The sequence below is a fragment of the Channa argus genome, chromosome 3 (assembly GCF_033026475.1).
Source record: "Channa argus isolate prfri chromosome 3, Channa argus male v1.0, whole genome shotgun sequence".
Classification (NCBI taxonomy): domain Eukaryota; kingdom Metazoa; phylum Chordata; class Actinopteri; order Anabantiformes; family Channidae; genus Channa; species Channa argus.
In genome coordinates this window covers 16077574-16093142 of record NC_090199.1, presented here as the reverse complement: position 1 = coordinate 16093142, position 15569 = coordinate 16077574, and the positions used below count along the sequence as shown (strand labels likewise).

The 15569-nt window shown below is 41.0% G+C and overlaps 1 protein-coding gene across 15 annotated transcripts in view; it reads left to right on the top strand.

Moving 5' to 3' along the window:
• adgrl3.1 (adhesion G protein-coupled receptor L3.1) overlaps positions 1-15569 on the top strand; it is a 106451-nt gene that overhangs the window by 53679 nt on the left and 37203 nt on the right. For all 15 annotated transcript variants that reach the window (XM_067497447.1, XM_067497436.1, XM_067497448.1 and 12 more), the window contains 4 exons: positions 845-859; positions 1981-2769; positions 14198-14623; positions 15349-15452. In XM_067497447.1, coding sequence (XP_067353548.1) covers positions 845-859; positions 1981-2769; positions 14198-14623; positions 15349-15452 — 1334 coding nt within the window. The remainder of the gene's footprint in view (positions 1-844; positions 860-1980; positions 2770-14197; positions 14624-15348; positions 15453-15569) is intronic.

Below are 15569 nucleotides of genomic sequence, written 5' to 3'. Positions count from 1 at the left end.
GTTTAAGGGGCTCTGAGCAAGTGTGCACATTTCATTGCAGGGTGTCATGCACAACCCACCGTCCAAGTTGTGACGATAGGGCTTTGACTATAATAGACAGGGAATTGGTGTTGGGGTTGTAGCAAACGAGTGCATTCAGTCTGCTTCCACCTCCACACACAGATGCTCGCCTGCTCATACACAGAGTCACACAGAGTAGGTGACATACACAAAGCATTAGCGCACCCACTGTGCATCAGAAAGCATTTTAATGTGGCAGTTTTGGCTGGTCCACTGAAATGCAATCCCAGCAATCAGATCAATTTTCTGGTTTTCGTTGCTCTGTTGCTATTAGCATACATTAAAGAGCTCATTATCTCAGGTCATTCTGTATTGCTGTATTTTGTCCTCGGCTAGGGATAGGACCACCGCAGATACTATGAATATGTGTGTGTCTTTGCATGTTGTGTCATTGTCTTGTAATGTGTTTGCTCTCTGTATCCCTCTCCCCTCTCTTTGCATGGCTGTGTGTGTGTGTGTGTGTGTGTGTGTGTGTGTGTGTCTGCTCCCACATATGTGTGTGCGTGTGTGTGACATATGTTAGATGCATTACTGTCAGATAGCTGCCATGTTGCAGTGCAGTCTCTTCAAACGCTTATGTAATGTTATTACCAATCACACATGGAGCACATCCTGGCACTCTCACAAGGTTAGGATGAAATATGAGAATGATTATAGAGATCTGAGATTGTATTATCATGATTTCCTTATTATTGCATCATTAATCTATTTTTGTCTCTTGTCTCTTTCTGTGTCTCTCTCTTTAATTTCTCCTCTTCAAATATTTTGCCTATGGCTCATGCAGAAGTAGAACAAAAAGGTAAGTCTGTGAAACAAGCATGCCCACATTGACACATGCACACATGTTCAAAATCTGGGGTCGGGTGTCACATTTTGATGCCAACGCCTGAAGCGTTTTGTACCTCATGGCAGAGTGACATGTCTTTCAAAGTCATTGCTGCTATATTAAGACCGCTTGATCTCAGCATATAGAGGCAATTTAGAAACACTGGTTCCTATTAGACACACTCTAGACCCATATTATTCCATGGTATTGTGGTGTTTAATGTCACTTAGCAAACTCCCCATGGGTCGAGCACATTTTTATGATGAGCCAATGAACAGAGAATTACATTGACATTTAATATATCAAATGTATCCTCATGATATAAAAATCCTGCCATTGCTTTGAAAAAGCCAATGAAAATTTAACCAACGTTCCTATTGTGTGCGAGTTGAAATCATGTTATTGAGATAAATGGGACCACAATGAACATCTGGCCGATCTGTGTGTATCTGTTGTGGGTATGTGTGTGAGATGTGACAGCATTCCAGTTAAATTACAGTGGTCCCTATGACTCCGGTCACCCCGGCTTCCCAGAATTTACTGCGTCTCCCCACATCAGTCATAAAACATGACCCAAGTATTCCAAGACGGGAATACCGAGCACAGAGTGGGAAATGAGTTATCGTAACAATTGCAGAAACAGCAGGCGATAAAAGACGTGTTCGGCTCTACAGTTGGTTGTTCCTGACAGAAATAGAAAGGGAGAGAAAGGAAGAAAGAGCTATGAGACTAATGAGGAGCCAGGGAGGGGGGGGAGATGGGAATAGAGGGAAAAGGGGGGAAGTAGAACAAAATGTGCTATTTTCTCTTTTTCTCCTAGCTGTGAGAGCAGGGTATTATATGTTGAAAAGAAGGCATGCTGTTGCTGTGCTGAAGAATGACAGCCACTATACAACATCCAAATCAGACCACAGTAAGCCTATCATGTCATCGTCATTCACTGGTGGTGGATTCAGTTAAAACACAATGCAGCATTTATGAAAAGAGGCAAACATTTCACAGACATTGTCAGAGGCTCTAGAGACTATAGTCCATATTTTACAGCAACTACATAAAAGCTATATAATGTTAACATTCTGTCATTTGCTCTTTAGTATTTCTGTGCCCTGGCATTCTGCGGGGAGTCTACCAAAGCGAACATCTCTTTGAGTCAGACCACCAGTCTGGTGCATGGTGCAAAGACCCTCTTCAGGCCTCAGACAAGATTTACTACATGCCCTGGACACCATACCGCACAGACACGCTGACAGAGTACTCGTCAAAGGAGGACTTCATCGCAGGCCGTCCCACTACCACCTACAAACTTCCACATCGTGTGGACGGGACTGGCTTTGTAGTCTATGACGGTGCCCTCTTTTTCAACAAGGAGCGCACACGCAACATTGTAAAGTTTGACCTACGGACACGCATCAAGAGCGGTGAGGCCATTATCGCCAATGCCAATTACCACGACACCTCCCCATACCGCTGGGGAGGCAAGTCAGACATTGACCTAGCGGTGGATGAGAATGGACTTTGGGTGATCTATGCAACAGAGCAGAACAACGGACGCATTGTGGTGAGCCAGCTCAACCCTTACACTCTGCGCATCGAAGGCTCCTGGGACACCAGCTATGATAAACGTTCGGCCTCCAATGCCTTCATGATCTGCGGAGTCCTGTATGTCGTCAAAACCGTCTATGAAGACGATGACAACGAAGGGACAGGAAACAAAATTGACTACATGTACAACACTGATAAGAGTAAGGAGATGATCGTTAATATACCATTTCCCAATTCCTACCAGTACATCGCTGCAGTGGATTACAACCCGAGAGACAATCTGCTATATGTGTGGAATAACTACCATGTGGTCAAGTACTCGCTGGACTTCGGCAACAATGGTGAGTCCCACCTCTTTCTTCTGCTTCTGCCATAATCAGTGTCTTTTCTGCATGACTCTTTCCTAGTACTGTAAAAGAAGTAAAAGAAGAAAAAAAGCTGGGCTGTGTACTTTTCCCCTCAAAATTTATTTCACAGGTTGTGTTGGGATTTCTTTTTCTTCTCATCTTTACGTGACATTCCTTGGCATATTTGTAGTGTTTTTAAATATTAATTTGTACGATAAATGCTTTCTTCGTCATGACATAAGGGATACTTACAGCCACTAATCCTCAGGCAATAATTAATTCTGCAAAATAACTTAGAAAGGAAGAAAAAGAAAAACACCATCTGTGCTGTCATGGTTCTCAATTATTACTATTCCCCCACCACCCCACACGTGGTATCTGTATGTTTTTTGAACTCCAAAAAAATAAACCCTGAGAATACTTTAAGGGTAATTGCCAAAAACATCATATTGTGCAGTGGTCATCATGAGTGGAGCCAGGAGATGAGGAGCTGACACAGGTCTCATACAGGTCATTTGCAAATGATGGCATACACTTATAATATATAACGACTGAAATCTGTAAATGTGTTTTTTTAATACATAACACAACCACACCATCAATGATTTTATAGCCGCTATGTTTACAACAGAATGCAGTTGCAGTTTTAACAGCCATATTTTTAAACCCAGGAAACTGTTTCTAAAGAGATAATTAGCTTTTTTTAAATTTGTTATCTGCACTGATCAACTTTTTTTATTAGTAATACATTTGATAACTACATGTAATCCATCTACAAAGTTTTTCCATATTTCAGCCCACCATTCAAGTTTCCAATGCAAGTTAAAGGTGAATTTGGTTTAAGAAGAATGCAAATATTCTGTATGACACTGACCGTTGTTTAACTCTAGGTTGGGACGTTTGACCCAACATGACCAGGAATACTGTCTAACTCACGTTGAGTCTCTCTCAATTCTGGTCTGAGGTCCATCTGAGTCCACCCTCCCTTCCTTCCTTCCTCTGAATAGAAGAACTAAAGCCCCTGGAGCCTGAAGGGCTATTTGCCCAGTGTAATTGCCTTTCAGCACCTTTCTATGGAGTGGTCAAGGCAGTCTGGCTGCGTGTCTTATTAAATGATGTCTGAATTAACACATGCTCTTACATGCAGTTAGGAGGCGCAATACAAGAAATTATAGAGAGAGGCGATATTAAACTTGGTTTCTACCGATCATTTCGTGTGTGTTTGTGTGTGTGTGTAAGATAGAGAGAGAGAAGGGAAGTCTTGTTGTAAAAATCTGAGTGTGTTTTTGCAGGTGAACGTGTATCCTCGTGCTAATGTACTTAGCGTTTGTCCATCCATGAATGTGCATAATGTGTTTATTGGTGTACACTTGAGTGTGTGATCACCCTCATAATGTTCTCTGGGTGTCTCAGGAGGCTCTAAAGAGGATATCAATTGGGATTCAATGTTGAGAATGACCTCTAGAGCACTGCAACAAGCCAGACTGCTGACCAGCAGGAGATAAATACATAAAGTCAATGCTGCCTCGCTCTTACACGTCTTCACTCTGCTCGCTCACTCACTCAACAAAGACAAGGAATAAATTAACTACTTTGACTGCATGATTTTCTCATTCTTCTGAAAATAAGGTGATAAGTCGATTCATTGAGGTTTTATTTTAGTTTTATCTGTCACAGATTTAGTATTTGGTATTTAAGGACCGAAGTAAGGAGATTGCAAGGAGGGTTAAATGTTAGGGGATTTTAATGTAGGGACTAGGGGGGAGAAGACAACTAAAAAATAGCTCCTATAGGAGGACAGGAAAACACACGCTGTAAAGGTAACAACTAAGTAAACCCAGTAAAACGGAACATTATCTTCCCTCTCCTCCACATTTATGTTAAACTAAATTGTAACAGTGCTGGGGAAGCAAGGAAACTGGCTATATAGCCAAGGAAAAGGTAAGGGGAAGGTAAAGGTAAAAACAAGCAAACTAAGCATAAAACACAGACTGACACACAGGGACAAATAAGTAATCAAACCTCAGATAAAAATGGCAAAAGCAGAGAACAAACAGGAACAAGAAACAGAGTCCAAACAGGGACAAGAAACAGGAGCATGCAGCATAACAACAAAGACAAACTGGCAGAGAACTGAGGGAAAGCCAGGTTTAAAAGCACAGGGGAGTACTTGAAAATAATCAGGGGCTGATGAAACTAAAGGCTGGGGGGCTACAAAATAAAAGCTGGAGACAGGAAGTGAAGCTGGAAAAAAACAGGGACAAACTAAACACAGGAAACAGGATTGTGATAGTATCTGGACCCAGTTTTCCTTTTCCTTTTTATTAAAACGTATCTAAGAAAGTTTCTTTCTATAGAGATTCATTACAGTCACATAGTCAAACATAGTCACATAGTCAAACTTATCACATTTTCTTTTCTTTTTCTTTCCTCTTAGTCCGTTCAGGAAACAGGCCATTTTCAGGGTTTCCACTCATTATTGATGTAGCTTCATGCTCTCCCTGCTTTTGTTTCAGCAAATATGGCCTTCTTAAAGGCTTTCTAAAGTGAGAAAGAAAATGTGCTGTGGAAGGCAGAGGTAGGCCACTGAGGACGGAGTGTAACTGGGGTACAACACAAAGTACACCAATTAAGGGGAAACAAAGTCAGCCCACTGGACACTTTAGAAGAGGGCATTGTGATTTGCCCGTTGGAGCAGGCAGTTAATATTTAAACATGCGACTGAATATGGACACAGTTACTCAAGCAGAGTCAAATGTTTGCGGACACGTGGGTGGTGTTATAAGTTCAATATAATTTGCTAATGATATGATATGTCTGGTATGAAACCAGATAGTATCATAGTCCTAACTTTGACATTTCTGTACAGAACTCAAATATTGTAGCTTGTGATTAAACATCATACACAACATAAATCGAGAAAACTATGATCTGTATTAGAAATTTGGCCTGTTGTTCAAATATTCAAGAAGATTTTAGAAGTATAAGTTGTTTAATTGACCCCAGTGTAGAGAACCTAGCACTGTATATCACATGGCGTTTGTTTGGAGTATGAGAATTCAAACATTATGGGGGAATAAATAAAGGAAGGTTTAGTTCACCTTATGCCACCAGATAATATGGTTTACTCTGACGTATTCCATCACACTGTTGATGCAGCATGCAGCAAAAAATGATCTTTTTGAAATGCATATTCTCCCTCCCTTGGTACTTAGGAAGAAAGTGAGCTGCTTCTTTACATTTATTGTTTCACATGTCTGTTTGAGTTTCTTCTTTGTCTGTTAAATCCCCATTCTTTCTGTTGCTGTCTCTCTCACAAACAGTCACAATGGCAGGAATTGCAATATTTCCTCTTCCCTCTCTCATATATCTTTCTCTTTAACTCCTGTGTTTTTGTACTGTTTTTCTCTCTGTTGTCCTTATCTCCTGCTTAATCTGCCCTGCTTTTCCGCTCCCAACCCTTTCCCACATCACACAAGGCTATTTCATTGAGTGTTTTTAGATAGATATATATTTTAGAGGCCTAGTGTGTGAACGCCTACATAAAGACCGAGTCAAAGTCACTTGTTTCTGCAACACCCCCTCCTCCGACTCCACACTCCCCAAACGCACTCACTCTCTACTGTTTATGGAGTTGTTTCATCATGTCTTCTTACATGCATATTATAGAGGCCTGCCCTACGCAAGCAGCATGGCTCCAATGAAACATTTGAATAATTTATCCCCTCCAGTCTGCCTTGCCACACTTTAGAAAGTTTCCTCAACTAAAGTCGCAAAATTATTCATGTTATCTGCATCTTTGGGAAGGGAGGGACCAACAAGGCTTTAACTGAATAGAACTCAACTTGTTCATGTTGCTTTTCCTATCTTTTACTCGGGCTTGTTGTTGTTTTTCTTTATTTTTTTGAGTGGCAAGTTTCATATGTTCAACAGTTCCTGGTGCTGTCTCGCTCACAGCATCACCGTGACGATCTGCTTAAGGTCTTAAGTTCAGGTGAGACAATCTGATTGTATTTTCTACTACCTAATAGAACTAGCACAGTGAAATTGTTAAGAAAAGAAACCTCATAATTATGAAAGTTTCCTTAGCAACCCCTGTGGTATTTTTGTTCTGTCATTTAGAGCCAGTGCTACAGAAGTGAATCGGGTGAAAATACAGTTTTACAATTTGTTCCAAGTGTTTTGTAATAATGATTTCACCTTTATCAAAACAACAGATGCCAAAGCAGTCACTCTGTGGAAGTGTATTTCTTCTACTACGTTCCTGCAGCTCAAATCAACTGCCAGGCCTCTGAACATCTACTGTATAGTTCAATTTCCAAATCTCTAAAGAAAGCAACAATCAACAGAGAGCAGTATTCAAACTCTAAACTGAAAAATAAGAGGAAAAATTTTCAGAGACCCAAATACATGGTAATCTGTACTTGAGTATGATATCATTGTAACAAAAAACAAAAAAATCCCTTTTAGTCAAATATTGGTGTGAAAAAGTGTCAGAAGTGATACGCTCAGTTGTATTTACAGAGAAATCAGAGAGCTGGTATTTTAGTATATTAAATACACAGACATAAAAGGGATGACCTCAACATGCCACTCAATCGGTTTACGGAAATTTAAAGGTTGACCTTTAAACTCTTAATGGATGGAATCAGTCCCATTTCCTAAGGAAGTCAAGCATGGAGTATCTATTGTCTTTACTCGCTTATTTACTTCCTTCTCTCCTCTCCTCTCCTCTTCTCTCTGTTCCTTCCTCTTTGGCACCAGATTGCAATCAAGCAGCAAGATGAAGCAGTGCAGGAAATGTTGAAAACAACATTTCCTAAAGTGCAGAGAATAACAACAGTTAATGGTTAAGACCTACTTTCACCAGATCACTGATTAGACTAACCCTCTGCACAAGGCCACACATTAAGTGTGTGTGTGTGTGTGTGTGTGTGTGCATGCTGTAAGTGTGTAAAAAAATTTCAAACCACTTGAGATGATTCAGCTCTGACAAAATGGAGCCATGTTTATTTTTGAGTGTTTGCAAAGCATAAACCTTTCAAATAAGTTTTTCTTTCAAATTTGGCATAGCATGCCAAAAAATATATATTTTTAAAAAGCAAATGTGTGGTTGTACTGTGTGGAATCAGTACATTTTGCTTGTATGGTTTTCAATCTTTTTGCAAAAATAAAATGCTCAGAGTCACAGTGATATATAAATACTATCAAAGCAAACTATGCAAAAATAATTTCTAGACTGTTTTTGCGATACCGCAATCCTAAACTGTGTTATATAACATGACTATACTGTGTCTTTCCACCTTAGTCCACACTCCACACTCTCACACCTTTTCCACCTGCAGCCATTACTGCTCTTTAACCTTCTCCTTGCCTACCCATCTCCCTTCTTCCCAAATAGATTACGACACATCTGTCTCAGCAGAGACTGAAATCTGCTGCACAGAATCGGGTGCACCTGTTCCTTGCCTGCAGTTTGTCCTTATCGATTGGATTGCCCCAGCCAGGCCCTCTGCGTGCATTTGGCCTCCGCACTGCTTCTCTTCTGCCAAACAGCAGATGCCAAATTAAACAGGCCTAGCCAGGACAACAGGGTGCAAGGGAAACCCACAGCCTTGCAGGGAGTAAATACAGAAGAGAGTAGCGAGCAGAGCTGTGTTTGATTCAGATGTAGCTTTTGGAATATATAGAGGTTGCAGGACAAAATGGATACCATCTTAATTTCTAAATGATGGGGCATGGTAATAAATTATGGGGAGCACAATACTGAATAGACACAGGGTCATTTGCTAGAAGCTACAGCTCTCTATCTAACAGACGATTAACAGATTTTGCTGGTTGCTTATATTCATATTTGTGGCATGAAGGACATTTGGTGCATGTATGGATAAGCACAGGCAACACCCTGAACTTTGAAGGAATATGCTGATGATTATTTAACAAAAATAAATAATTAGGCTTTACCATTAGCTTATTACTTTGAACAAGGGAACTTCCCCTGATTTGGAAAAAAGCTTTTAATTGGCAAACTTGCTGCAGGTGCCCCTGACCTTAGAACAGCGGTGCCATGATTATGCAACTGGTAAGCCAACAGGGCTGAGTGGTGATGTGTCTCTATGTGAAACATTAGCTGTGGAACGTGGTGGTGCCTGGCAGCCATCTTACGGGAGGCTCTATTAGTTGAGGTTGTTTTCTATCTCCAACTATCACGTCTTTGAAGTGCTCCATTCAGTCTTATCAGCAGGCTCGAGCCGCTCGCCAAAAGCTCTGTGTGCATATGAAAGCTGAGTGTGTGTGTTGCATTGCACGTAAGTGAGAGAAAAGTACTGTGTGTGTGTGTGTGTGTGTAAGGAAAAAGCAAGTGTCTGTGTAAGTAAGTGTGCATGCATGTGTTTGTGAACCCACTCTCCAGCCATAGGGGCAGTGCGTTATCTCAGTATGCAGCCCAATTCAATGTCTGTGCTACTATCCAGCCTAGAAGGTTATTTGCCCTGCAGTTAGATTATCATTTTGCTTGTTAACCCTCTGGACCTATCCCTCCCTACTCTTAAGAGTGTGTGTGTGTGTGTGTGTGTGTGTGTGTGTGTGTGTGTGTGTGAGAGGAAATGTGCAAGGAAGTAATCATCTTGCATGTTAAAAAAAATTATATTAGGCACGTCTCAGTCCTGTGAAACCTCTTAATTCAAATCATTCATCTCTTTGCTTCTGTTGCACTCTTCTTCTGTCTCGCAGTCTGTCTGCTGTTTTACTGACAGTGTGGGAAACCTGCCAGGGGAAGTTCATTTTCCCTCTCCTCCTTTCTCCCTGCCTTCTACCTTTTGTGTTGGGGATTTGCGATCCCTCTGTTTACCGAGTGAGAAGTCAACAAAAGCATTCTCGGCAGCAGAACAGAGGCAGAGACAGGCAGTCTTACCCACACAGAAAAACATTAGCGCACACACACACACACACACACACACACACACACACACACACACACAGTTGTACTGGTCTGTCTGCATGTCAGATGATCATACACTAACATCCCATACTGACTGACAGCATCTCTGCGGCCCCTCCAGTCTGGTGGTGACAGACAAACAACTCCAGGAACAAGTCTACTGCCAGCCTGCCATTGGCTCACCTTCCCTTGGGCTCTCTACAGGTCAGGAAAACAACAACTATGGTGTAGAACAGAATAAAACAGTCAACAAAGCAAACTCATCCTTCTCTTAGTAGCTGTTCCAGCTCTTTCAATCATACTAAATAGTCCTCGGCAGATGAAGTTTGCCAGAATTGTAGATGTTCATATTTCCATTTTAAAGAAGTTTCAAACTCCATTTTTGACTTTGGAAACAATAAATCACAAATAACAAAACAATCTCACCACAAGGTTCATTGGCTGTTCTCTTTTTTTTAATATATATTAACAATGCTTTGCTCCAACAGGAGTTTGACAAGTAAAATTGAATTAGGGCTAATAAACTACAGTATTTATGGCATTGTATCATGGTGATATGCTATATGCTACAATAAATAATTCCAAGTGCATTGTAATTAAAAGAAACACTGAGGAAAAAGGGGTACTATCTCATGCAGCAGCAGAGCATAATTCATTAAATTCAACATTTATTACATTATCTTACATTTGGACTTGCATTCACTTAGGTCAAAACGTTTCAATATCAGTGCCATCGTATCACATCAACCAGTTTATAAGATTTTTACATTGCTGTAATCTAAGGATATTGAATTAGGTATTGTTTAATGCTTAACAGAAACAGGGCAGAAAGATTTCTGCAGCACAGCGTAGCTGTGGTACAGCTACAACTACTAGTACACAAAATCATTTTAATAAGTGATGTTTCTCCTTTGTAAAGGTATCGCCCATACGCATTTACAGAGCACATACAGTATAGACAGTACGATAAAGTGTAAAGTCGTTGTACTAAATTTAAATTTCTGTTTTTTTATTTGTGGCCTTGCTTGTTCTTGTCACATTGGTCTGGTTGAATAGCACATCATTTACGTTTGGTGACACCATTAAGCCGTAGTAACACGTTTATTCAAGGCTTCCTAAGCTTAAATGCAGAAAGATATGTCAGTCCCCATGAGTACCACCTCTAGCCTTTTTTCCTCTATAAATGTTTCATGAAGCTGTTATGTCATGTTCCTGTAGTTCCCTGCAGCATCTTTCACAGCATCCTGAATGATGCCACTGATGTATTCATGGCATTACAAGCCGCTTTTTCATGTAACGCTGCAAAAGAGCAAAAAATGGGGACAAGACAAAGACTCAGGTGTGTGCATATGAAAGGGATTGTAAGATTTAAAAATTAAAATTGGTAGATACAACAAGTGTGACAGAAAGTGGGGAGAAAAGCCAAGAGTGAGTGATCAAATCAGATGGAAGATGTCAAAAGAACAGCAGAGGGTGGAAGAGAAGAAGACATGCATGGGTAGTGAAGTGCTGTGGCCCCGTGCCTGTGATGCTTGCAGGCTTTTGTGTTACTTCACCTCAAGCTGCCAGCCCCTGTGTTTTCTGCCCTGTACTCAAATGACAGCAGACATCAACCTCTCTCTCACTCACACACACACACACACACACACACACACACACCATTATTCTTCTATTGTTGTGGCACAGCCCCTAATGGAGCTTCCCGTTTGAGTGCAGATAGGCACACAATCACTCTATGTTTAAAAAGTACACACACACACACATCGCACACACATACACCCGCATGCACACACATAGACACACGCAGATTGACAGCTAGTCCCTAGGCCACTGCTGCCACGCATGATTGATGGCAATGTTCCGTGGAGAATGCATGAGGCAGAGCAGCAGTGATTCAGGAACCGGGAGCAGCACAGTTTAGGTATGGAAACACTCCATTGAGTTGTGGAGGATGAGAACAGAACGTACAGGAGGAGACGGATGTTACATGGCTGTCAGTCAACCAGACAGACAGAGAAATGCAGAGAGAGAAAGAGAGAAGTGCTGCGTCTTTAATTACTTGAAGTCCTTGGGAAGGGACAACTTTAATTCACAGTAAATAATATAAGCAGCCACTTTTTTTCTTACTACCCACACATCCACACACTCACACCTTCCCTTCCCCCCCAAAGGAACCAGCAAAGATCAAAAAATAGCTTTTACTAACATGCTATTTAGGCACGAAGAAATTAATTTAATGCATGCCATTGCCCTAACAGGACCTAATCTGCTTCAGATTGAGTACATGTTGATGACTTTAATTGCACTTTAACAGTACAAAGTTAATAAATGCTACATCAAAGCCCATAGCAGTTAAGCTAGTCTGTACTGGCTGCATTCATACAATCACAAACATTTCCTGAGCAAATTTATAGCCTCATTAAACAATGGCACTGCAACCCCTCAGTTTCAGTGGCCAGCATGCAGAGCAGATTTTTGGTGAAGCAATTCCTTAGACAAAGAAAACCACCACCAGTGCTGGTGCTCTTCATTGAAATGCACTGAAATCATTGGGCAGACTTAGAGCAACACAAAACAACTTCCCACTTTCACTACCCCACCTTGCGGGGAAGGATAGCTGTATTTTTGAGAGCTCCATTACCAAGAAATCAAGTTGCATGATGATGGTATATTGCACACTTATCAGAAATAAAGGAAACTAGTCGGTGGTCCTCAGTGGGGTTGGAGGAAAGTATTTTTAGGAAGGTTTAGCCAGGTTCAGCTTTCTCTTTTTCATTGTTGGGTTTAGGCTTTTTCACTGTAAATATTTATAGCCAGTGGTTAAACACAGAAACTGAGGCTCTAAAGCACAATATTTACGTTGCAAAAGTGGCATAGCATGAAATAGCGAAATAGAAGTAGCTTTGTGATGTAGGAGAGTTGCTTCTGCGCTTATGTTGATTTGTATCTCTATTTGTTTGTGTGCTTACTTTTATTTGCACTTCGGGAAATATACATAATGTGGGTTTTTAATAGGAGGGGAACGTCAAAACACTGTTGTTACCAACTTTATAGGCATGCATGCAAAGTGTGTCTGTGTGTGTGTGTGTGTGTGTGTGTGTGTGTATGTGTGTTGAATTGGCATCATCACAAGAACAAGGTGCAAAGGAATAAACTTTATAAAGTATAAAAATAAAGTTTTGGAGCTACCCATACAAATTAGCATAATGTGGAATCTCTGCTGGTTTAAATTTAATACACAGATTGCTGGTTTGTTTTCTGTAATTACAAATATCTAAAAGTGTTCTTGACTATAATTTACATATTTATTCAAGTGTTCACAGTCAGATAAAGCTATTCCCTGGTCTAAGTAAAGATGGGGCTTTAGAAAATGAGTTCCCCAAAAGGTGGAATTACATATACAGCCAAAGGACAAAGGACTTGACACGATAAAAAATCAAAAGGGAAAGTGAATGAAAACTGTAAATAATTACCGTCTTCTCAATTTTCGATCCTGCAGTATTGATCTGTGCCATGTGTGCCTGAAAGCAACAGTGGTTAGCAGACAGAGACACACGTTGGCACAGTGTGTTCACAAAGGGACACTGTGACACTTCACATACACATGCACTGTTTTTGTCTAATCTCAGGATATGATCTATTCATTCTTCATTTCAGTCCCCTGAACAGTGTCACTGTGAATAATTGAGCCTTTTTGCAATGAAATATTGACAATAAAAGAGTGTGCCATATGCATTTAGGTGGCCTTCCAGCCTCCGTGATGTCATGGTGTTATGAATCATACATGACATTCATTTTTTTCTTTTCTTTTCTGCGCGGTTAGGCAACTCAAACCACTACTGCTTGCAGTCCCATAGGAAATACTGATAACCTTGCACAAGCCTGTAGGGCAAACAAATCGTCTTGCTTGGACCCGCTTCAGGACTTTGCATTTATTGCAATTATTGTAGCCATTTAGCACACACATTAAGTTGTTCTGTAATAACCGCTGCTGACTCAGTTGCTTGGAAACATGTTCTGAACTTGGGAGTAACTAATAAAGATAAAATCCCCCACAAAGATGTGTCATATGACTGCATTGACAAGGGATGAAACACTAACACTGGGATTCATCAGAAACATGAGATACTTCCTTTCAAAGCTGTTTACTGCTTTGTAAATATGCCGCAAATATGCTCATGTCTGTCACTGTAATATGATTTATGTTTGTGGGCCATTGTTCACATCACTTGGTGCTGATGCAGATGGTTTGTTTGATAACTGCTTTTTAAGCTCTGTTGTTTTCTTATTCATCCTGGGAATAAATTCTGAACTCCTATCCAGGCATCCAGAGCTCATAAAAAGAAATCGCACTCTAGTCATGTTGGGACCCACAAATCCGCACAACATAATTTTATGCTTGTTCTTAGTTTAAAAATCCCTGTGCTGCTGTGTTTTTGCCAATTTAATCGAAACCGTCTCGTCTTTCTCTTCTTTGTTTAGACTATCGCCCACCTCCTATAATCCCTCCCAATCGAGGAGGAGGAGGAGGAGGAAGTCCGATTGGTGGTGGAGGTTCATCCTCTTCGTCTACCAGCCGCTCCACCACAACTCGTTCTCCTCCCTATTTCACCACCCCAAGACCTCTCCTCACCATGTCCCCTGGCCAACGGTACAGAACCACCACCACGGTTCGCCAGCCCATCCTGGTTCCTGATAGTGGCTCAATGTCTGACACCAATCAGATTCCCGACACCCACCAGAAAGCTGGTGGACGGTCTCCGCCAGTGCAGGTCCCTCCAGCAGTCCCACAGCCACCTGTCCTGCCTCCACAAGACTTCTGCAATCCAAGGGTGACAGCCGACATATCGTGGCCTCGGACACAGCAAGGCCAGACAGCAAAGCAGCCCTGCCCTGTAGGGACATTGGGTAAGGAGTGGGTGGGTGGAAAGTGGAATGTGTAAAGGTGGTCAGTATGTGTATGTAAGCTTTTTCCACTGCGTTTGTTTTTATGTAACTAATAACAGTATTATTTTGTGTTTGCCTCCCTAATCAGTGTCTTCTACCTTTTTGGATTCCATTTTCCAAATAATATCACAATTAAATGCAAAAGGAAGAACAATACAAAGACATGTCTTTCATGTTGCTGAGCAAATTAAAATAGAGCCTTAGCCCGTGAAGTGGGTTTAAATATAAGTTGTATTCAAAATTTTGCATGTAAACCCATCTCAATAAAGGGACTTGCTATCTTTAATTAAAAAAAAAATAATAATTACAGAAAAGAAATATAAATTTTTAGATGAGATAAAAAAAAAGTCAAATGATGAAAATAATAATTATAGAGATGTGTGTATGTTGAGGCGTAGTAGTAGAAATGATTACATTACACAAACCCAAACATGCACGCACACATGCACGCACACATGCACATACACATCTACACACACACAGCAATAAACACGTCTTTCCCTCCTGTTTTAATAAATTATTTCACATGACAAAGATGATTATTCAATGCTCATTAACTAGCATCCATACACACAAACACTATGGACACACAATGTGGTAAGTGGACCCCGGGCACATCAGGATTCTTCATTTCGCTTGCAAAATGTCAGCACTGTCTTACTCTGTTTGTTTGACTTGTCTTACAGGCGTGGCCACATATGTGTGCGTGTCCCATCTGGGCTACTGGGATCCCCAAGGCCCTGACCTCAGCAACTGCACGTCACCCTGGGTCAACCACATCATGCAGAAAGTAAGTTTGAGTGCTGCTGCTGACCCTCATGCCTTCCTTTGAGCTCTAGTCTCAGGCTGTGTGTTATAGATATAATCCTAGAGCATTTTCACACACATGAAGACGCATTGACCATGG